Source organism: Formica exsecta, unplaced genomic scaffold (genome assembly GCF_003651465.1).
Source record: "Formica exsecta isolate Colony F162 unplaced genomic scaffold, ASM365146v1 scaffold295, whole genome shotgun sequence".
NCBI lineage: Eukaryota > Metazoa > Arthropoda > Insecta > Hymenoptera > Formicidae > Formica > Formica exsecta.
The window spans coordinates 665823-689310 of record NW_021850207.1 but is presented as its reverse complement, the minus strand read 5'-3'; the positions used below and the strand labels follow the sequence as shown (position 1 = coordinate 689310).

The 23488-nt window shown below is 37.4% G+C and overlaps 2 protein-coding genes across 15 annotated transcripts in view; one reads left to right on the top strand and one right to left on the bottom strand.

The window, feature by feature from the left end:
- LOC115237442 (CXXC-type zinc finger protein 1-like) overlaps nucleotides 1-8976 on the top strand; it is a 9473-nt gene extending 497 nt beyond the window's left edge. Inside the window, exons 2-7 of one of the 2 annotated variants that reach the window (XR_003884343.1) lie at nucleotides 50-171; nucleotides 275-365; nucleotides 443-663; nucleotides 756-1332; nucleotides 1584-2197; nucleotides 3892-8976. Coding sequence is in view for 1 of the 2 variants with exons in the window: in XM_029810482.1 (XP_029666342.1) it covers nucleotides 50-171; nucleotides 275-365; nucleotides 443-545; nucleotides 2238-2355; nucleotides 2448-3024; nucleotides 3276-3776 (1512 nt within the window). In the remaining variant the exon portion in view is untranslated. Of the gene's footprint in view, nucleotides 1-49; nucleotides 172-274; nucleotides 366-442; nucleotides 664-755; nucleotides 1333-1583; nucleotides 2198-2237; nucleotides 2356-2447; nucleotides 3025-3275 lie in introns of both variants that reach the window. The other variant, XM_029810482.1, reaches the window with a different exon arrangement.
- Nucleotides 8794-23415, bottom strand: LOC115237440. Of its 13 annotated transcripts, XM_029810477.1 has the most exons (11): nucleotides 17470-17856; nucleotides 16871-17032; nucleotides 16643-16692; nucleotides 16074-16187; nucleotides 15566-15928; nucleotides 15109-15387; nucleotides 14542-14911; nucleotides 13582-14055; nucleotides 13011-13386; nucleotides 11133-12877; nucleotides 8794-11028 (listed from the first exon to the last, which is right to left on the bottom strand). In XM_029810477.1, the coding sequence occupies exons 3-11, from the start codon at nucleotides 16688-16690 to the stop codon at nucleotides 10961-10963; spliced, it is 3837 nt and encodes a 1278-aa protein (XP_029666337.1). In that variant the 5' UTR covers nucleotides 16691-16692; nucleotides 16871-17032; nucleotides 17470-17856; the 3' UTR covers nucleotides 8794-10960. The 13 variants fall into 13 exon arrangements, 11 of the variants coding, with proteins under 11 accessions (XP_029666337.1, XP_029666339.1, XP_029666338.1 ...); XM_029810479.1 differs by lacking the exons at nucleotides 16643-16692; nucleotides 16871-17032; nucleotides 17470-17856 and adding exons at nucleotides 18927-19199; nucleotides 20669-20805; XR_003884341.1 differs by lacking the exons at nucleotides 16643-16692; nucleotides 16871-17032; nucleotides 17470-17856 and adding an exon at nucleotides 20669-23415 and having other exon boundaries at nucleotides 9284-10445; nucleotides 10512-11028.
- Nucleotides 23416-23488: the final 73 nt, after the last annotated feature.

Below are 23488 nucleotides of genomic sequence, written 5' to 3'. Positions count from 1 at the left end.
ATATATATATATATAAAATTAGTTTTAATGTTATACTTTAATGTTATAGAAAGAAGAAATAGCCAAGCAGTTTATGCTGCCAGAAAGAAAGAGCAAGATCGCAACGTTATTGAAACAAGATGGTCAAGCGTATTGTATTTGTAGAAGCTCGGATAGTTCTCGTTTTATGATGTAAGTAAACTTTTTGAAACGCTGGTATTTAAAATTATTGTCATTAAAAATTTTTCTATCATGAGAGAATCATGATTCTTATTTACATTTTAAATTGTTTCAGAGGATGTGACGCATGCGAGGAGTGGTACCATGGTGATTGCATAAACATAACTGAAAAAGATGCAAAACATATTAAACAATTTTTCTGTGTTGTAAGCAAGTTTTTTGATATTTCTGGTCAAAATATAATATAAAAAATAAATTAATATAATTAATTATCATTACACAGCGTTGTAGAGAAGAAGATTCAACTTTGATAACACGATACAAACCACGTAAAACTGATCAAGATGACAGAAAACATAAAAAATATAAGGAGAAGGAAGGAGGACATCGATATGAGTATGATGCGCCTTGGGATCCTAGAGTAGAGAAAAAATCCTCCAAGCGTTGCGGGGAATGTACAGGATGTCTACGTACGGAAAATTGTGGGAAATGTGATGCCTGCAGGTGAACTAAAATGAAGAAATAAGTGTGAAACATTATTTATACGATGCAATTTTACTTATGGAATTTACTTGTTGAATTTTACATGTGTATAGACATTTGAAGAAACATGGGCCTTCGGTGCGATTAAAGCTCAGATGTATCCAACGAACCTGCCGTGTACTGGGAGATCCACTGAAACCTTCCAAAAGTTTCAACAAGGGAACGAAATTGACCAAGAAGCGAAAGAGAGATTCGAGTAATGAAAGAAATGAATATTTAGAGCCACCGCGTCATTGCTACGGACCTGCATGTACGAAACAATCGCGGCCCGGTAGCAAATACTGCTCCGACGACTGTGGCTTAAAATTAGCGACGAGCAGGATCTATCAGGTGCTACCGCAGCGGATACAGGAATGGTCGCTGACTGCATGCATTGCGGAGCAAAATAATAGACGCGCTCTGGAATCCGTGAGGAAGCAGCAACATGATGTTCGTAGAATACTTCAGGAGCTGGAAAAGAGACACGTTGAATTAGATCGTATCGTTGAACGTGCAAAACACGCGACTATCGATCCGCAAGCCGAGGTTGACGACAACGACGATACGGAAAGTAGCATGTACTGTATCACGTGCGGCCACGAAGTCCATTCGAGAACCGCCGTTAAACATATGGAAAAATGTTTCAATAAGGTAATATATAAAATAATAATATATATATTACAGAAAACATCTACACATAGTTATCACTTTAATTTAAGAGCTTTTAATTAAAGTTATAGTTATAGATTAAACATATTTTTATAAAACAAGCTATAGTCATATGAACAAACATCTAATCTATCAATCTATTTTTTAATAAGTCACATATGGTTCATTCTATGAAATGATTTTTAATTTCTTTTGAAATAAAAATTAATGCTCTTACTTATATAATCTTGCAGTACGAATCGCAAGCATCTTTCGGCTCAATTTTCAAGACGCGTATCGAGGGCCAAGTGATGTTCTGCGACTTTTACAATCCTGTGAATAGAACCTATTGCAAAAGATTACGTGTTCTCTGCCCAGAGCATTGCAAAGATCCCAAGATTGGCGACAGTGAGGTGTGCGGTTGTCCGTTAGTTACGAACGTGTTCAACGTTACGGGTGAGTTTTGTCGCGCGCCTAAGAAGAGCTGCGTGAAGCATTACATGTGGGAAAAATTGCGACGTGCGGAGATCGATATGGAGAGAGTGAGGCAGTGGCTGAAGATTGACGAACTCGTAGAACAGGAAAGGCAAATACGATCGAATATGGCGACACGGGCCGGTGTATTAGCTCTAATGTTGCACTCTACTTACAATCACGAGTTAATGGAACAGATGACGCAGGAACAGAGCAGGGAACAATTACAGGCGATGGAGGAGGAGCTACAGAGAAGATATGGTTTACATCAAAAGGAATAATGTATGGAGCAGTGATAGCTTCTCCCTACTTCATATTCTTCACGACTGCAATATTATACATTTTAAACCAATTTTATATATAAGAAAATGACCATGATACGCATATATAGTGTATATATATATATACACATACACTCGTAAAGGAAGGAGGACATCGATATGAGTATGATGCGCCTTGGGATCCTAGAGTAGAGAAAAAATCCTCCAAGCGTTGCGGGGAATGTACAGGATGTCTACGTACGGAAAATTGTGGGAAATGTGATGCCTGCAGGTGAACTAAAATGAAGAAATAAGTGTGAAACATTATTTATACGATGCAATTTTACTTATGGAATTTACTTGTTGAATTTTACATGTGTATAGACATTTGAAGAAACATGGGCCTTCGGTGCGATTAAAGCTCAGATGTATCCAACGAACCTGCCGTGTACTGGGAGATCCACTGAAACCTTCCAAAAGTTTCAACAAGGGAACGAAATTGACCAAGAAGCGAAAGAGAGATTCGAGTAATGAAAGAAATGAATATTTAGAGCCACCGCGTCATTGCTACGGACCTGCATGTACGAAACAATCGCGGCCCGGTAGCAAATACTGCTCCGACGACTGTGGCTTAAAATTAGCGACGAGCAGGATCTATCAGGTGCTACCGCAGCGGATACAGGAATGGTCGCTGACTGCATGCATTGCGGAGCAAAATAATAGACGCGCTCTGGAATCCGTGAGGAAGCAGCAACATGATGTTCGTAGAATACTTCAGGAGCTGGAAAAGAGACACGTTGAATTAGATCGTATCGTTGAACGTGCAAAACACGCGACTATCGATCCGCAAGCCGAGGTTGACGACAACGACGATACGGAAAGTAGCATGTACTGTATCACGTGCGGCCACGAAGTCCATTCGAGAACCGCCGTTAAACATATGGAAAAATGTTTCAATAAGGTAATATATAAAATAATAATATATATATTACAGAAAACATCTACACATAGTTATCACTTTAATTTAAGAGCTTTTAATTAAAGTTATAGTTATAGATTAAACATATTTTTATAAAACAAGCTATAGTCATATGAACAAACATCTAATCTATCAATCTATTTTTTAATAAGTCACATATGGTTCATTCTATGAAATGATTTTTAATTTCTTTTGAAATAAAAATTAATGCTCTTACTTATATAATCTTGCAGTACGAATCGCAAGCATCTTTCGGCTCAATTTTCAAGACGCGTATCGAGGGCCAAGTGATGTTCTGCGACTTTTACAATCCTGTGAATAGAACCTATTGCAAAAGATTACGTGTTCTCTGCCCAGAGCATTGCAAAGATCCCAAGATTGGCGACAGTGAGGTGTGCGGTTGTCCGTTAGTTACGAACGTGTTCAACGTTACGGGTGAGTTTTGTCGCGCGCCTAAGAAGAGCTGCGTGAAGCATTACATGTGGGAAAAATTGCGACGTGCGGAGATCGATATGGAGAGAGTGAGGCAGTGGCTGAAGATTGACGAACTCGTAGAACAGGAAAGGCAAATACGATCGAATATGGCGACACGGGCCGGTGTATTAGCTCTAATGTTGCACTCTACTTACAATCACGAGTTAATGGAACAGATGACGCAGGAACAGAGCAGGGAACAATTACAGGCGATGGAGGAGGAGCTACAGAGAAGATATGGTTTACATCAAAAGGAATAATGTATGGAGCAGTGATAGCTTCTCCCTACTTCATATTCTTCACGACTGCAATATTATACATTTTAAACCAATTTTATATATAAGAAAATGACCATGATACGCATATATAGTGTATATATATATATACACATACACTCGTAACAATTTTTAATAAATAAAATTGTATGAAACAGCGAACACAAGATAAAGTTGAAAAGTTATAGCAAGTTGATGCAACCGTTATAGGTGTGCACTGTAATGTAATATATATATGTACCTGTTAATAATAAGATTAAGATAATTATGCCAATATTGTACATTTAAATCTCATGTCTGTCGGTTTTTGAAATTTTAGAAATTTTAACAAGTCTACATATTTTAATATGCATGTTTATACCTTTTAAAGAAAATGTCTATTCATATGTCGGAAGAGAGAAATATCTCTTGATTCATTTATATATAAAATGAAGAATGTTTCTAAATGATGGTTTGCAATAGATGGAGAACTAGTTTTTCTTTTTGGTAATATCGTTATTATTTACATTATGGTATATCGAGAGACGTAGACGTTAGGATCTTTTTTTTTTCACACACTCCGACAATTAATCGTTTCAACAAAAATCATTTATTCACAGATCGTAGCCTCTGCGGATGCAAAATAACACGCCAAACTAGCGATCTATCGCTTAGCTTCGGAAAATAATCGCGCAAAGCGCATAAAATGGACATTGATCCTCTCAGGAGAATCGCCTGTTTCGATTAGTTTTCTTAAACGCATTAGTGATGCGCAATATCTATCGAAATCTTTTGTTATTTCGACAATACATTTTTACTCTAAGATTATTATTATATTATTATAATCACATAGAGAAATAATAATTCTTGGAAGTTTATGTAAAATGTTGCAGTAGCAATAATAAAAGATTATCTTTCTTTTATTTATAGAAGAATTGAGAGATTATGTAATTTATATCTATGCAAAAATTAGGAACAAATATATCAAATGGCAATATATTAAGCAAATGCATTTGATGTTCGTGCAAATTAAGCGATTGTATGACATCAACTTCAAAGTATTTAATTATAAAATATATTATAATAAAATAAGATATATTATAATAAAATTGTAGTAAAGTATTTCATTTACGTGATTATGATTGAGATATTTGCATAACAATATTATTATGACAGTATTTACATAACAAAATCGTGCAAGTGATCTCAATTATATGTTGCAGAACAAAATGGATACGCCACGATAAATCGAGGCCTATTGTGAGTTTATATTTTGCAAGATTCAATTGTGCCAAATCAAATAAAATTATGCAATTCGCTTCAAGGTATCGGTCAAAACAGGCGATTCACATGTGCTCGTATATATGTACACGTATATGTACGTGATATACGCTTATTAAAGAAAAAGGATGACGAAATAGAACGACTCATTTATCACAGTATTGCATGCAAAGCATGTACGAAATCGCAAGTAAGTTAGCATAAAGGCCAAATGGCGACACTACACGCTTTCCTCTCAGAATATATCCAGGGAAATTAGAATTTCTTTTTTCCGTAAAAGTAACGAAATATTCATCTGTTCCCTCGTCCTTCCTTCCCTTCTCTCTCTCTCTTTCTCACACACATTCTCACTTATACAATTCGACATATTCTTTTTACATTCCATGGCAAGGACTTCGAATGACCTTTACATCCATGGTTCATGATAACTTCTACATATATCTGACAATATCATTAGTAACAAAATAATAAGCCATTGTGTATGTGTGAATACATCACCTGAGAATGAATCGTAATATATTTTTCGCTTCCTCCGTAACGTTTTTTGGGTTTTTTCTACTCTTCCTTTTGATGCATAACTTTCCTCTTCTCGTACGATGGAGTGTGTCTTAACAATCTGTCATTTTTACGGATATTATTTAAAAAAGTAAGCAATGTTCAATATTCGAGGAGTTCGCTGTCTTATCCGAATTGACACAGGCTGGATGGTCTCGGCCTCTCGACGACCTAATGTTAACATTTTTTTTTTTCTTAACGAAACATTAATATTTTTATATAAGCTTCAAAAGAAGAGATTGAACCTCTCCGGCTAGTTCTGTGAATGCTTAATACATACAGAGAAACTTATTCTTTAATTGACGCGACCGATTAAGATAAATAATTGACATTTAAAGCTTCTCAAAATTTTTAATTCTGGGAAATCCAGTAGAAAAAAAAATAAATACGATCATTCTCATGCAAAATCAATAGAATAAAAACGAGATAAATGAGACAATTATTAGATATAACTAAAGAAATCTTAGTTATATCTTAAAAAAGAAACAGAAAAATATCTAAACGATCTCTTTTTTTTTCTTTCTCTTTTTGTTTTTTTGTTTTTTTTTTTTTCGAAGACAACGAACGTTATAAGATGGTTTTTATTTACCATCTTGACAAATTTCGCCGCGTTAGATACGATTAAGCAGTCATCAGAAATATCACTGCTTATCGTACTTTACATTCGCAAGAGGGAACTTTGGCAACAAACACACTCGCATAAAGTTCTGTAGCTGAACAGCACAGCCTTTTTCACGCGCACACAAATTGTAGCTTCAATATACATATGGTTCTTTCTCTCTCTCTCTCTCTCTCTTGCTCTCGTTTAATGTTTCTCATTAATATAATAGCGGCACACGTTAATAATAATTTTAATTGGATTTTTTTTTTTGTAGCATTGATGTTATAATAATACAATATTATGTATATGTATATATCATACAATACCGTATGTACAGTGTGAGAGAAGAATCGTTTTATATCGAATAACAAAATGTACAGCGATACGAGGTAACATCGAGGTCGTCGTCGTCGAATCGTCTTCTTCGATATTTTTACTCCTCGTTTTGTTTCACATCTTCCAGGTAGTCGAAATAATCGATATCAATATCTGAGGCAACAAATCTCGCAAAAACATTAATTTTTATGCACATTTACGTGAACGGCTGACAATCGATGCTCAATGCCGACAATCGGAAATAGAATAAAATAAAAGAAAAAAGAAAAGAACAGCAAAATCAATGCAAGAGCATCCAAAAGCAGGGGGAGAGATAAGGTGCAATACTAACGTACTCATAATTCGAGTGTTTTTATCAGAGAATACTTATAAACAAGTTTCGCTACTATGGCATTCCTAAATAGATTGCAATTGAAATAAATATATATGCAGATCGATATGAAAGAAAATAAACATATATTTATTTCTCTTCTCATAAACGCTTATAAACGAAAACAGAGGGGGAGGGGGCACATAGATTTTATATATATAATGTAATTTCGTTTCCTTGTCATCTATTTCAAGTTCTGTTACTCTCAAGTTCGTTACCGCGATTCTGATTTATATGTCGTTTAAAGAAACGAAAGTCGGTCCGCAACGATGTTCACGTGTGCTTCTCGTATGTCCATCGAATGAAAAAATGTGAAGTAATTATATATTTTACATGTGTGCGACACGGGTTAGCATGTAGCTGCCTCCTCACACTCGTTATGTACATACACTGTTAAATGGTCCTATTTTCTTTCTTTTTTTTCCTTTGTTTAATTTTTCTCCACAAGTACATTTGCACTAGTCTTTGCGAACTCTTATCACTTAGCCATTTGAACCGGTCAATGGCACAGGCTGAGACTGCATCCTGTTACTTTAAGGCGGAGTGGAGCACCTAACTTTTTGAATGTAGTTTTCACATATCGGATTAAAATAGCTCAAAAAAAAGTATCATCTGTTCTCAGAAGCAACGCAAATTCTTCGATGATTCAGTCAAACTAATATCGCAAAATACAATCGTCATAGCGTATCGTCGAGTTTCGTGTAAAAAATAAAAAGAAGAAAAGAAATAGACACAGTCAGTATATCAATCTGTTGAAACATCACATGTGAGGAAAGAGCACAGAAGAGCATATAGAAAAATTAAAAGAGGATCTATCGAAGAAATAGTTGTTACAACTTTTTTGGAATGTTAACTTCGTTATTGATAACGAGGCTAAATATGAAACCTCTTGGGGGAAGGGCGCAGGGAAAGGGAAGAAAACTAAAAGCTTGAGTATGTGTAAATGTATAGTACAATCAATAACTTTCAAAGATTTGTAAAGCAAGAAATTGAGCTTTAAAAAAATAAAAGAAAAAAAGACACTTAGAAGAAAGAAGATATTTTGTCATGTCCAGATATTTTAGCTGTGATTATATGATTATACTTTTTCCGAGTTACTACTCCGATATGCATTCCATAATGCTTATGTTGTATAATTAGATATTTCTCAATCTCTCTCGCATATCTCGAGAAAGCTGTACCTCCAGTTGGACTATTTCCTATATACTGGACAAAAAATGAAAATTATTAACAGAGCACAATATCTTTTTTTCGTTTTTACACAATTTTGATATCTTCGGAAAGAAAAAACGATATATAACAAACTCTCTTTTTACCCCAATTCTAATTCATTAATAATAATTAACTCGCATTATATAATACTACATACATTACACTTTCATGCCCTTTCATATATACGAAACTTATCCATGATAATTTATTTTATCATTACCTATATAAAGGCGATAAGTTTCCATGACCACTCATTCGTGAATGAGACTGCTGTACGAACATTATTATTCTCATGTAGAATGACATGTTTCGTGATAACGCGAGAAGTTTTTATTTCTCTCAAGGTAAAATGTACACGTTCTCACACTCTCCTGCTTCAGTGATAAGAAGCAATATGAAACGAGTTTAGAACTGTAATTAAAGTTAGTTTATAAACGCAAAGAGGGATCAACACTAATATTTAACCCGTTTAGTATTTGGGACACAATATGCGCGCGGACCGTAATTATCCTGAGGTTACAGAATTCATAGACTTACATTTAAAAACGTGTATTACAGTAGTTAAAAGCAGAGCATTATATATTATGCTTCATATTTCTCTTAGGCTCAGTTTCTTAGGCATTTACAGGCATACAGAAATTTAAAAAGTATGGCTTATATATATTTTTCTCTCTCTTTCTATCTGTGTTAATTTGAAAGAGATGAGATTCCTCTTACTATTATATATTATGTATACATATACACCATACTATGTCAGCGTATATATTCCTACTTACATACGCTTTATCGAAACGATAACAATCATGTTTCTTTTTACGCCTGTAAATAATGCCTCGAAAAAAAAAAAAAAATGCAAAAATCCATGTTCCGAGAACATTGATGGAACATTATCATTTGTAAGATATATCCAATAAGAAAAAACGAAAACTTAGGAACTAGGAACGTACCTCGCAAATAGAATTTATAAAACTCGAGTTACTTAATGAGCAAATAATATATGTGCACATGGATTATCTTTGTGCACTTCTGAGGCTACTCTGCAATCTAGTCGTAGATTACACATTATATAGCAGAATCAAGATTGAATAAAATTCAACTTTTTGTCCTCTAACATCTGACAACTGCGACACGCATCTGTTTATATATGGGCTTTTATGCATCAAAAATTATATCAATAAACTGTTCATTTTTTTTTTTTTTTTTTACAAAATCTGGAATAAAGGATTATATAACATTGTAGACGATAGACAAGTAAGCGAGGCAGTAGATATTGTCAGTGATTCGTAAATGTAATAAAGTCTATTGAACGAATAATATTATAGTATAAGAATATTATAGCATATTCACATGAAATGCAATTAATTTGGAATAACTTTTGTTTAGAATCCCTGGAAAAGTTCAGAGATATTTCAACGTGTATATAATGATTATATGATCGAACAGCAATCTCATTTCTATAATTACCCGATAAAATCTATACGAAATCTACATGAATTATACACACACATACAAATTCATTCACATCATCGTATTTTTACTGATCACAAGCAAGTATCTTCTTATATTATCATTATGAATATAATTATCAGTTATTTATTAAATAAGCAAGTCTGTGTAAAAATTTATTTTGCGACACATTCGGCATTCTATCTTCACAGACATTTGACCAGATTTTGAGCGCACTTTGACATTTTCAAAACCCAGTTAGTGACTTTTTTTTATTTTATACTATCGAGTGCTCCATAGCTGGAAGAAGTAGCCACTCTGAGTTTTAACTCAACCACACTATCATCTCAATATATTACATAACTGCACATTTACATTTCTCCGATATAGTCCACATGTCTTAATTTGTATTATCAAGTAAAATACCCGATATCTCTTTATATTTTAACCTGTAATATTTCGACTCACCAACTGGTTCATAATCTTCCACAATGACAATTAAGATTGTTCCAGCTCAAGAGTTCAAAATCTTATTATAGATGTTTTATGATACTCTTGGCAAATTTCTCGATTTAATGCGTGATTAGAGTACACACATCTGGCTTCGTCAATTTTGTTCTCCGTTGATTCGCCTAAAGATTCACAAGTCCAAAGGCACCAGGAAACACCATTTTTTGATGTGTGAGGTTTTCTTCTTCACAGACCTGCTTCATGGTAGACCTGGTTATTACAAGTTCGTATTTCTTTGTAATGTTTCCTTTAAGCACTTTTTGAAAATTTACACTCTCATAAACAAAGTTTAAAGACAATCTTTGAAAATTTATAGAGATATCTATAATGTATTTACACGCGTGATTCGTACACTGGAAGTTCCCTTTAATCAAAGAAACAATATATATATATATATATATATATGTAATTCTCGAGAGATAACCCTCACATTTCCCGATCAAACGTTCTTAATTGTCAATACTGAAGTTTCGCGACACTGCCATCATTGTTTGAAATTCACACAAATGCAACGTACATTGCTGGAATATACATTTCTTTATCCTTTTCCTTGTCTCCCATTTTTGAAGACCGATTGTATGTACACTGCTATTATTATCTCTTGAGGCACACTTCGTATCGCTCGGTTCCATTAATCTCGCTTTATCAATTCACCAATTCATTTGATTCGAGCAATAAGATAGACGATTCTCCAAGCGAATTTTATGTCCATATTCGAGGGATATGTAACTGTACACACAGTACATACAAGTGCTTGGTCTCATATTATCAACAAAAGACCCAAGATTAAACTAACTAAATGTAATTTGTAATGGGAGTGGTTTACCAATACAAAAGTTATTGTTATTGCCTATTTCCTTTGTTTCAACAACTTTCACTTCATTGTCCACTATAGAACTGTATACGACCGGTTGCAGTCACATTTTCTCTCATGACCGCATCCCATGCTATTAATAAAAACAAAAAAAAAAGACAAAATTAGTAGAAATAAACGTGAAATGACAAGAATAATATAATCGAATAACTTAAATTATGTTACAATACGTCTTACCTAAGCCAACGAAAGACACGATCTTATCGTGGTTGTATGTCTGCACATTTAGCTCTTCCTCGGGTGCTACATAAAGCATAGCGAAGTCTTCTTTCGGCGGATGAAATTTCTCCATGATTCCGGGTGGTGGTGGAGGCGGTGGTGGCAAATACGTAGGCGGTGGAAATCTTGTGTTGGGATAGCCCATGTATGGTAGCGGTTGTACCATGACCGGATGCACAGGCGTCACATGTGCATTTGTCGGTGTTATATGGGCGTTCGGTGATTGCATATGATAATTCGACGAAAACTTGTCGTACCTTGCGGATTTCTCAGTGAACAATGGCGGATTTCTCTCGAAAGTGTTGAGTGACGATTTATTAACGAGCGGCGGTACAGTCGGAGAGAAAGCAGAACTACTCGTCGCGGTTGCCTGAGTCTCCTCGTTGCCATTGTCCTCCGAGAGCAACAATTGTTCGTTTATCTCGAAGCCAAACGTAAGTTCCGTCGGTAGATTATTGTTCTTGGCGATGTCCGAGGTGGTTTCATCCAACAAGATCACCGCCGGTCTAGGAGTTGAATTTTTCGTCTGCTGCATCTCCACCGTCGATGATCTTTGCGGTTGGTCTTTATCAGATTTGATCTTTTTATTCTCCGTATCCTCGCGCTGTTGAGTATCTTGCTTCGGATTTTGCGTCTGACAGATTCCCACTTTCGCTACATCGTGCTTCATCGTAATGTTGTTGTTCGGATATTCTTTCACGATCCTTGCTGTCCTCGGGTCGCTACTGGTCATCTTGTTTTTGTTATTGCTTGGCTCGGACTCGACATCCTGCGACTCTTGCGTAAGTTTCGTAGTTTTCAACTTCTGTGTGTCTGCACTATCGCTATGGGATGCGATTGTTGGATTAGTCCTGATTTCGGACTGCGATGTATCGGTGCTGTGTGATTTTTTAATCGGTTCATCATGATACGGAGGTGCAACCTTTTTAACATATTGTTCTTCGTACAATCCCTGAATTTGTACATTTTGATTACCATGTACATAACTTCTGCGAGAACGAGGATTATTAGTTCTCGAATGTGCCACAGAATCTTTATTGTTGACAGTGCAATTGGGATTATTATCGGCATCGAGTGGATTATAATTCATCGTTGTATTATTATTATTCAATCTTGGCGTTACAGTGTTTGTTGCGATAGTTTCGCTTGTATTCATGTTGTAATTATTCGAAGCCATATGGTGCTTTTGTTCTTGTTGCGTTAGACTCTCCTGCATTTTTTCGATGTCTTGTACATATTTAAACACTTGAATATTCTTATTAATTGCTTCTTCCTGAGCTTCGGCTTTCTTTCTATCTGATAAATTTTTCACTTTTGTCAGTGTCGGCGAAAGCGACTTCTCGAAAGCGAGACTCAAACTCGCCGCTGCATGATTCGATTGGGCAAAGTTTTGTTGTTGTCTCACTTTTCTCTCCGAATGCTGTATCTCGTCCAAACTTGGGTAATAATCCTGCGGTACTTTGTCCGGCTCTGAAGGAGTCTTGGGAGGTACACTGGGCCACGATGCTGTATTCAACATGCCCGGAACGATCGTGGACATGTTCAGATTGTGCGATATAGTGGCCATGCGCGCTATGTCCGCATAACTCGCTTGCGGAGTACCGCCTGATGAGGTCGCGACTTTAGTCAAATTATGCTTTGAGCTATTCGACGTAACCGGCAACGAGTGGACCGAATCTAAGTCGCTGCTATCCGATTTGTCACTGCAACAATTATACATATTCTTTTATTATTATCTTTATATTAATTAGTGTTAGTAATGATATCTCTTTAAATTTTGGGTGTTTAGTCAAATTATATATATATTTACATATTTATAATTATTTATCAAATTACCTAGGAGGCATACTGCTCGCCGATTTTCTTCGCAGCTCGGGAGAGAGCGGTGTCCTATATTCATTGGAGAATCCTCTAGAACTTTGTAGATACGATCCTGACGTCGTCAGATTTTGCGCCCTGCTACCACTGGAGCTTCTCCTCTGTTTCTTGCTCTTCTTCTTCTTCGTAACTACCAGAAATTCCGCCGTCTCATGTTCCGGTTCTGGATTGATCTTTTTGTTGGAATTACGGCGACTAGTATAATCCTCTCCCGTGTCGTTGCAATATATCGATTGACCCTCCTCTGTCCCCCAAGATCGTCTATCGCCTCGACTATCAACTGTCGCGTCTCCGGTGCTCCTTTGCTTCGGACGTCGCAATGCCACATTGTCACCTATTACATTATAAAGACAATATGATATTAGAAAAGATGTGTAAATAAATGTGAAAGCATATATAAATTTACTAAAAATTTCCAATTTCCATTTATGTAAATATACAATCAATTCTTAGATATAAAATTTATATAAAATATATATAAAAATATGAAATTTATAAAATACATACATTTATATACATATAATCATACCATGTTGGCTGGATACACTACTGGCCCCACTGGAACTAACGCTTTTCTCTGTTGTGAGATCCTCTAATTTTGTCTTTGAAATCTCTTCCAAGGAGTTAGACTTTTGTAACTTTGACGGTAACTGTTCTCTCTTTGTATCTTTCTCTCTAGTTCTCGGTTTTGTACCAGAGCTGGCTTTCACCCTAACAGGATTACTAGTCTTTCCTTTTTTGCTTTTGGATTCTTTATTCTCAATAAAGTTAATTAAGCTGTCAATATCCTCATTACGATGACCCTCGACATTTTCAGCATTGTAAACTTTGACATTATGTTCCTGAGTATGTTTCCTTCTAAGTTTCTTTGCAAAACGATCATTGTAGGATTGTACAGCGTTTCCGTTTTCGTCCAACGATTTCTTTTCTCCCGACACGGATGGATCTTTCATCGTGATGTGCTGTGCCGTATACCTGGGACCTTCTGCGCACAATTGACCTGCTTCAGTTTACAATAAATATAAATAGAATAAATAAAAAAATTAAAAATCACAGATTCAAAAATAAACGTCATTTTTTTTTTTAAATTTAAATTAGCATCATCGAATCAGCAGCAGCTATCAAACACTTGGTGTTTGTGCAATATAGAGTGCTTAAACTTTATTATTAATAACAGCTATATTATTAATTGCAAAATTTGCTTCCCATAGTGAAATTAGTTTAAATGTTCAATTGCAGATTCTTCTGTCGCTAATTGAATAAAACTTCTTTATAGAATATTTGACACAATACTAATTCAGTAATTAATAACCTTGTAATATATTGCATAAACATCAGTAATGGCTAATACTTACAATAAATAACTCTGTTATTAAGTTTATGAATTATAGAAAACGCGCATACACATTTTAATATATTTCTACAAAATAAACTTTCAAAAGTTTATTAAATATTGTGTACAGTATATATGTATATATATAAATCTTACCCAGCGTTAAATTCTGTGCTTGCCAAGATGGCATCACAGAGCACAAACTTGGCACAATCTTGCTCTGGCTAGTACTAGAACTGTTTGAAGCTCCTCCTATACTGCATTTTACACTGTTGTGTGGTTGAAACAATGTTCCTGTCACTTCTGTACCATTAACAGACATTTTTGATTTCTCCTGCTTATGATCGCGAATAGGAAATTCTATAGGGCTATCCACATCTAAAGTTGCCCGTGTGACATAATGGATAGGTTTACGTGGTTCAATGATTCTCATCTCAGTTCCTTCGTCATTTTCGGTGTCTAAGGAGCGAGGTCTTTGAATTCCGCTTGCCATAGATCCTACATTTCTCTCACTGATAGCACCTACCTGCAATGGATGAAAAATAAATTGTTATATATAGTTTTTATCTTCTTTGCCAAAATATTTTTTTTTTTTTTTTTTATGCTATATAAAATGATAAAATTTTTCAATGATTAAACTACAGAATTGAGAGGAGAAACTTATCAAAATAATTGTGCCATGCGTGCACAGATACTAATAATATATTACAAATAATACTTTACCTCAACATCGCCTAAATCGATCACCATGTAATCCGACTTATATTCTGGAGGTGGATTATCTGATTCCAGCATTTCATTTGTTCCGTATTTTCCTTTACTAACTTTTTTCTCTCGTGTTTCAAGTTCTATCTCGCTTGAACTAGCAGTGTCCCTTTTCGATTCCTTCTTTTCCTTTTCTTTTTCTTCCTTCTTTGTACTGGTATACGACGGTTTGTCTAGAGACTTGGATTTTTCCTTATTGGTCCAGTCATACACTGACCGTTCCACACAGAAATTCTTCTTCACAAAAATATAAGAAAATGATATATTAATTATTCTTAAAGTTTCACATCAATGCTATATAATTTTATCACATATATTTTAAAAATCTACATTTTATATAATTTATTATTAATAAAAGCATTTATGTTTATAAATATTAAAAAATGGATATTAATATTAATTATAAAAAAAATACCTTTTTATCAAATGATAGATCTAGATTAGCCAAAGAAGCAAGGCTATGCGATGCATCTACATCTGATGGTAATGATCCACCTTCTCTCTGTCTAGCAGAGACACTAGGTCCTATATATTTCTTGTTCTTTTTCCTACTGCTTCCATAAGTATGACATGAACTGGATGTTGGATAAGCAAAGCTACTATCAAATTCTGAAGCAATGGGATGTGCTAAATTTTGCAATGATCCACCATGTGTCAAACGCTCAGATACAGAATCCCGTTTATGTCTTCTTCGATTTGAGCCGGGGAGACAACGGGAATTACATATCACCCTATGTCCTTCTTCGGTCTCATCCGCTTCTGCTTCTTGTAAAAGTTCCTATAAAGAATATGACGTTCCATATATATCTGGTTCCTAACATATTACCGAATTGTTTATATTTGATGTATAGTTTCAAAAGTATATATCTTATCAATATAAAATATATACCTTATCAAATATATATCTCTTATCCCATATATACCTTAAAAAGGTGAGATTTTCCTTCTCGATCTTTGGGGCACTTGTATGTTATAGCTTCATCCAGTAAAGCACGTAATTCGCTATCATTTAATTCGGACAGAGTTGCTGGTTCTTCCTAAAAATAAGAACAATTAAAAAAATTAAGTTGCACATTTATGCGCTATTGCAAGAATTACATTTTTACATTTGTATAAAATTTTTTATCTTGATTTATCAAAGTATAGAAAAAACTATTATCTTAATTTACCAACAAGTATTTTAAAAGACTATTATTAACTAAGAATTTTTTCTTAAATCTTGTTTTTCTTTTTAAGATATAATATAGCATATATAGATGTCTGTGATTTAAATCATTATTTAGAAATCACATTATGAGAAATACATGTTCAAAATTTTATTTACAATGTTTTTCATAAACTGTTATATATTAAAATAACTTTACATTACAATAGGAACTAGTTAACAAGTTGAATAGATAGAGAGGAATATAGATAGATTTTCAGAGTGAATTTAAGGTTTCTCTTATTGGATCTGTTTAAACCTTACAATAATACATGTTGTAAAACGTACAATGTAGAAAAAAAAGTGCATGCATCCCGTGTATGTGTATGCTGCCATTCCTAAAATATTTTGAATAAATATTTAATATAATAAAGCAAATTGATCCACTTTATAATTCTTTACAAAGTTTTGCCTCCGTCAACACATACATGTTAGACGTAATCAATTAATCTGTTATAAATAAGTAGTAAATAAACTAAATTTTTCATATATATGGAATATATACAATATACATACACGATAAAATTATTAGAAATAAAATCAGTTAACATATGCAAATGTCGATCGTGCTCTGATCCAAAGTTTATCAAAGGTATAATTAAACTCGGATGCAAGAAAGCACACGCGCATTAAAACGGCTGCCTTAAAACGTTACATTCGTTGGCGTCAGAAAAGTGTCTAAAAAAAAAAAAAAAAATGGATAAATACATCGGCACCATTGAAAAGAGAATGCGGAAAGGCAGGAAGCAAAGAGCTGTCTCAAGATAACGAGGATTTACAGCGAGTTCGCGCACATTAACGACGTCGGAGACGTCGAGGATCGTCAACGTCAGAGTCCGAATTTCTTATAGGGTGTCATGCGCGAAAAAGACGAGAACAAAGAGATCGCGACAAAGGGAAGCGCACGGCGAACAATTCACTGCGTAAATCGGCGATTGTCGTCTTCGAGAGAACGTTGCAAAAAAAAAATGCGAATAGCCGTCCTCAAGATTGATAGCGCTCTAGCGATTAGCTCAATTAAGACGTAACGAGCGAACGAGACAGAAACACGAAGAGAGGGAGAGAGAGAGAGAGAGAGAGGAAGGGAGATATAAAGAGATATCGGGATGACTTACGAGAAACGGTGGAAAAAAAATCTGCTGGGCAATGCCGGAACGGAATCGCTATATTTTTAGAGGACACACGCACACACACACACACACATACGGGCCGAATCGCCGAGACCCGCAACGTAATCGAAACTCTTCGCTGCCGCTACGCGCTTGCTACTTTTCGACACGCGACAAGAACGGACGAAGAACGTCGTCCATCCCGGGACACGCGTCGCCGGAACCCGGAACACGATACGACGTCCTCGTCGTCGTCGGCGTAAGGCGGAAAAACGTCGACGAGAACGTGTCCCGGTTTTTTTGAAAGCTACTGCGACGAGCGGGCGCGGCGCGCTCTTCCCAGCATGGCCGCCGCCATTACACTGAAAGCACTGCCAGCCCAGGAGCGTATGACGTGGGGGGGTTTCGGGGATCGCGAGGTCTTCCTCGAAATAGCTTTTGTTTCACTCGTTCTTTCTCCCTTTCTTTCTTCGTCGACGATCTGCGACTGTTGCGAATAAGTTGAAAAAAAAAACGCGAAAAAAAAAAAAAAAAAAAAAAAAAAAAAGATTCTGATTTTCTATCTCTATAATATTGATTTTGTTTCGATGAAATCGATTCTCTCTTGATGTCGTAAATACGCGAAAATAAATCTTACGTCGATTGTCACGTCTAATCTCGTGTTGTTGTCGCGTGCGAACGCAAGAATCATTATCGCATTATATTCTTTTGTATGAAGGAACGAAATCTGTTTTGTCACGGATGGAATGGAACGTTCTTGTTTGCGATAATTTACGCGTGCGTATTCGTGGCTTCTGTGTTTGGAATATCGTATGTTATACGATGTTATCTGAAATTGAGAATCAGACGACCGCATTTAGCCTTAAATATGTGGGATATGAGATATACGAGAAGTCTTGTCTTTGTTGAACTCCGTGACAATGCGAGAGGCGCATTTGAAATATGCGTTTCTTCCGGCGGTTTCTAATTGTTTAACGACGTATTGTCACATTCGTAATGCGAACCGCAGTTCAAAGCTTGTTTTTTTTTCTTGGATATTCACAGGATATACAGGGCGACTCGATAAACATGCGCGTCATCGACGTTAGAGAAATGCAGAGTCGTTACACGTCTACACGTATCTCGGATATGTTAATTTGCATTAATAAGATATATTTTATAAAAATAACAGCATAACTTGTTTGGCGATAACATATATCATTTTAAAATTTATCGCCGTGTCGAATGCTTTCATCGGTACTGTTCAATATCAAGCCTGGAAAACAGAAAAAAAAAAAGTCAAATTCCTCGCATGTTTTCTTCGTTATATAACTTCAAAATATTTCATATACACACAAAGATCAGGGATTCAAGGAATTGATAGAATTTCGGTGGATAAAAATTTTGTTTCTTATAAAACTGTATATCCTGTGTAATATCCTATAATTTATAGAAAACTTAGAAAAGTTTCGATCCTTACTAACGATCGCTTCGATGTAGAATTTCTCGCACGGACAAGACATCGCTGGGCGATCGGCCGGTGTCACACTGTATACGGAGTTCCAGTTCTAATCGTCACAAACGTCTCGAGAACGCGTGTTCGCGATATATTATGCCATGTACGTCTGTCAATCGCGCATTCTTCTCAAACGTGTCCCTGGATCTCGCCTAACAACCGCGTTTACACGAGGCCGGTCAAGAGATGCAAGTCAATAAAAATCGCTCGCTCGCTCGCTCACCTCCTCCTCCTCCTCCTCCTGCGAGATAACAAAAATTTACGAGTATCGCTCGATAACAACACTGTTGAGTAACAATAATAAAAATTGAGAATGGTTGGAGGTATTTATATTACTAGTAAAGAGGCAAGTAATAACATTTTTCAATTTGAGGTAATATATGGACCTGAATTATTCGATGTACTATATGTAATAATCAAGCAGCTGTTTAGCGCTTATCTCTCGCGACAAAAATAACGATACGCGAAAGAGAGGAGGAAAGGCTACAAACAAACGAAATAGAAAATTAAAATATAGGCTATTAAAAATAAATAAAATACACAATGAGATTGTGTCTATGTGGTGACTAATAAGCAAAAGAGATGAGCAATTTCGTAGAGGAATATGACTGTGCACTTCTAACTCTGTCGCGTTCTCATTGTCTCAGTTAAAAATAAAATCTACATATAGTGGATAAATATTTAACATCAACAATAAATATCTATTTCTGATATATATGCGAATTGTGCATATCAATATCATGTTGAGAATTGAATCTGCATATTCGTTCCTTGTTTCTCGTGTCTCATTGTGTAATTGCGACCTTTTAATTTACTGCTTGACCACTTTATTGATTTCGTGTAAATTCGGCACAATAACCCTGTGAGAGGTTTGCGAGAGAGATCCTTATTCTTATTACGCAATATTTGTTAAATCAAAGAACGAAATCGGTGCTAAAACGACCTATTTGTTCGCAATCCCGAGTTGCTTAATTACTCGAAAGAAATCGCACGAACTAATCAAACGAACGAAAGGGGATATCGAGAACGTATTTGTACGACGCGTCCTCGCTCTATCGAGGGCCAACACGGCCATTTCAGGAGCGTAACCGAGCGTGCCCTCGAATAACAATTAAGATTTATGAGCTTTTCTGACAAAAAGGATTACTTTGCCTTTCGATTACATTTAGCAAATTTAAAAGTCGTGATAACATATCAATTTTTTCTTATATCAAACGTTTTAAAATGAGAAGAGAGAAATATAAATATACATGAAATTCTTATTTTTAATAAACTGGATTATATCGCAATATTAACATTCTGATATATATTCCATCTTAGAAGAACTAGAAAAACGCTAATATCACAAAAAATAATCCAATTTATTATATGTATTTAGCTATGACGCACAAAAATTAATTGCTTTCAGGAGAAAATTGTAACCCAGTATTATTGTCAGGATTAAATGAATCAATCAAACACCTGACTGGTTTAATAAAAAAACTCACCGCGCGTAATTGCATTTAATTTTGTAATATCTAAAAAATGAGACGGAAAAAGTTTAAGTATGACAAATTATTGCCGAAGCAAAATGCATTATTAGTGTGTTCTAGATTTTTGATTATAATTATTTAAAGACTTCCACGGCATTCTGTGCGCGCGAAAAGAGGGAAAAAAAATCCTTGCGCGTGCGATTTCGATTCCTCGACCAACGATCGTCGCAATGCTCACCTGTTTGCTATCGACGCCGCTATTCGACGGTGAGCTTTGGTTGGCCGAATCGGCGCCAGCGGCAAAATTAGTAGCTGGAGCGATCTCGATGTTTGAACTTTGCTCCACGACAGCGACAGCGGCGACGGAGTCGTTGCTGTTGTTGTTATTGCTGCTACTAGTTGTCGTAGTATCGACGTTCTCCACGTCAACATCGGCGGTAGCGGCTGCGGCACGATCGCCCTCGTCTATTTTGTCAGGAGCTACCGGTTCCTGGCGATGTTCCGGCCCTGGGGCCATGTTGATAGAAATTGACAGCGCGGTATCCGCCGTGCTCATGGCTCCTTCTTCGTCATTTCTTTCTTTTTCTTTCTCTCTCTCTCGTCCCTTCTTTCTCTCTATCTCTCAAGGGCTGTCCAGTCTCAAAAGGACCAAGACTGTCGACGTTCCGTGCCGCATTGAAGACGCTGCACTGACAACTTTCAGTCGAATGAGCGCGAGGACATACTTAGACGAAGAATCCAAATCGGTTGCACCGACGTTTATGCAGGATGTTAAGTTTCAAATAATTCTTGGTCTTCGCTTTTCTGTTTAAATCATAGATTTAATTAGGATCTAGGAAAGCAGATCTCCGTTAATTTAGGATTTGCTAAACGCGCGAGTTATTAATTTGAAATATATAAATATAGAAAAGAACTGTGAGTTGCTAGTTTAAAGATTTAATAGATAATTAATTTAAAATAAGAAGAAAATAAATTGTTCATTTCAGAGATATTAATTTAGGAAGATTTAATGCGTACTTGTACATCGGTGCAACACGATGCGGAATATTTAGGAAAGATTCTCGCACAATTTCAAGCCAAGGAATTGAGGAAAATGATTCCGTTTCTCACCGTTGACAATTAATCGTGAAATTTCTCGCAGAGTCACGTTATTCGCAGATTTTTCTGCTTATCCAGTTGTCATTTACGAAACTTATTACACCGTCTCGTCAACGGATACTCGATGGTACTCGACGATAACGATCTCGGCGAGATTCGGCCGCACAATTTTGAGGTTAGCCTCGACTGGGCTGTCAACTGCTCGGCTGCCCACAGCTGTCTGTCACACGTCACACAGTCGTCGATCGCACAGTCGACGAATTGCCAGAGTCAAGCATAACGTTCGGTATTCTTCGTCACCGACGGAGCGTCGTTCGCAAGATACACCGGATGCTTTACGAGCGCTGGAAATTAATGTTCCTTCGTGAATATGCGAATGCGACCGCGTGAGCGTCTGTCGGGGGACAACTTACGTAAACGCGACTGCTGGCGGTCACATGTCAAATTCGAACGATCTACGCGTCGAGTGCATATATCGGCGCGTTTTTTCCTCTTCTCCCTCTCTCTTTCTTCTCACACGTCGACAAAATCCTCCTGTTCTTAACAGTATGGATTTTCTACGATCGGTGGTCGTGGCTCCTCGGTCGTGTCGCCGTCGCACTTATCGGCGTTTCCTCTCGACGATGGAAAGCCCGGCTGAGCGGCACCATTTCCAAGTACGCACGACGACGCGTTGCGTATGTGCGTACGTGCCCGTTCTCTTCACGGAAGCTTCACTCGCAGCGGGGTATCACGGGGAGGTTGGCGCGGGGCGTCGAGGGAAACGACGACACGAAAAACCGTCCGTTTTTGGCGTTACAACGCGACGATGTTGATAATCGCCGCCGCGCTGCCGTGGCGAGCACTCACAATCAATTCAAAATGGCCGCCGCCAAATGCACGCGTCCGTCTGTCCGTCCGACGAGTCGTCATGGTACACATATCGAGGATAAGTCCATCTGCGAGGAGATCTCGTGGATAAGCTGCACCGCCAGACACAACACACACACACACACACACACGCGCGCGCGCGCGCGTGCGCACACAAAGGCGCGCGTGCGCGAACGCACGCACGCACGCGGTTCGCGGAGACAGTACGCGCGTCTATCGGCCTATTTCCTTTGGCCGCGCGCACAAAAAAGTTTGACAGACGGATTCATCGTCGCCGCCGGCGTCGCGAGCACGACACGACGGACGACGTCTATCACGGCACGAATGCCGTCGGCATAGTAGGTGCCGTTTGTTTCCGAGACAACTGACAATGTCTCAATTTCGCGCGGGGCGTCGCGTAGGCTCGTCGTTGCCGAGATCGGGCGCCGGAATTATCGATCGCGTAACATCACCTGGGACTGGGGGATCGGGGGCTTTTCTTTACTACGACGAAGACGACGAAACTAGAAACTCGCGCGAGGGAAACGGAGCGATCGACGAAAAGGGAGGGTCAAACGTTCGTCGAGAATTCGCGACGGAATTGTCACAAAACCCACCCCGAAACTACGATTTCGCAAACGACAAAGTATATATATGTATGTACGCGGCGCGAAGGCGAAGAGTCCGGTCCAGGACCACTAACATAGGTCCGTCCCCGAGGCTACGAACCTCACCGAGCGTCGCGTTTCCGGCGTGTACGAGACGGCCGCTCGCGCGCGGACGAATATCTCCGGGAAAAGCCGAGGCGGACGCCGCTTCGCGCGGACACTTTCCCGTCGCGACACGATAAGAAGCGGAATCCTCGCTTTTGCGCAGAGGAACGGCGGCGACGGCGGACCAGCCGCTCGGCCTACGAAAATGTCGTCTGGCGTGCAGGCGCGTATCCGCTCCGCCGAGCACCCGGGGGATAGCGCGTTTCCGGTCTCGAAAACAAGGACCAAAATCTAGCTGTCAGATTGATTAAAATTTTGTCAATTTTTTTTTTTTCTTTATTATATTATCGCGGGAAAATCATGTAGCGAACGAACGAATGAATGAAAAAAGAAAAGCG

What these genes read in the sequence shown, in the direction of transcription:
- LOC115237440 (XM_029810468.1), bottom strand. Translation starts at nt 20,986, where the DNA reads ATGAGCACGGCGGATACCGCGCTGTCAATTTCTATCAACATGGCCCCA. An exon ending in GAAAATCTCACCTTTTTAAG is followed by an intron (nt 15,929 to 16,073) that starts GTATATATGGGA and finishes TATTCTTTATAG; the next exon opens with GAACTTTTACAAGAAGCAGA. An exon ending in CGTGTCTTTCGTTGGCTTAG is followed by an intron (nt 11,029 to 11,132) that starts GTAAGACGTATT and finishes TTTTATTAATAG; the next exon opens with CATGGGATGCGGTCATGAGA.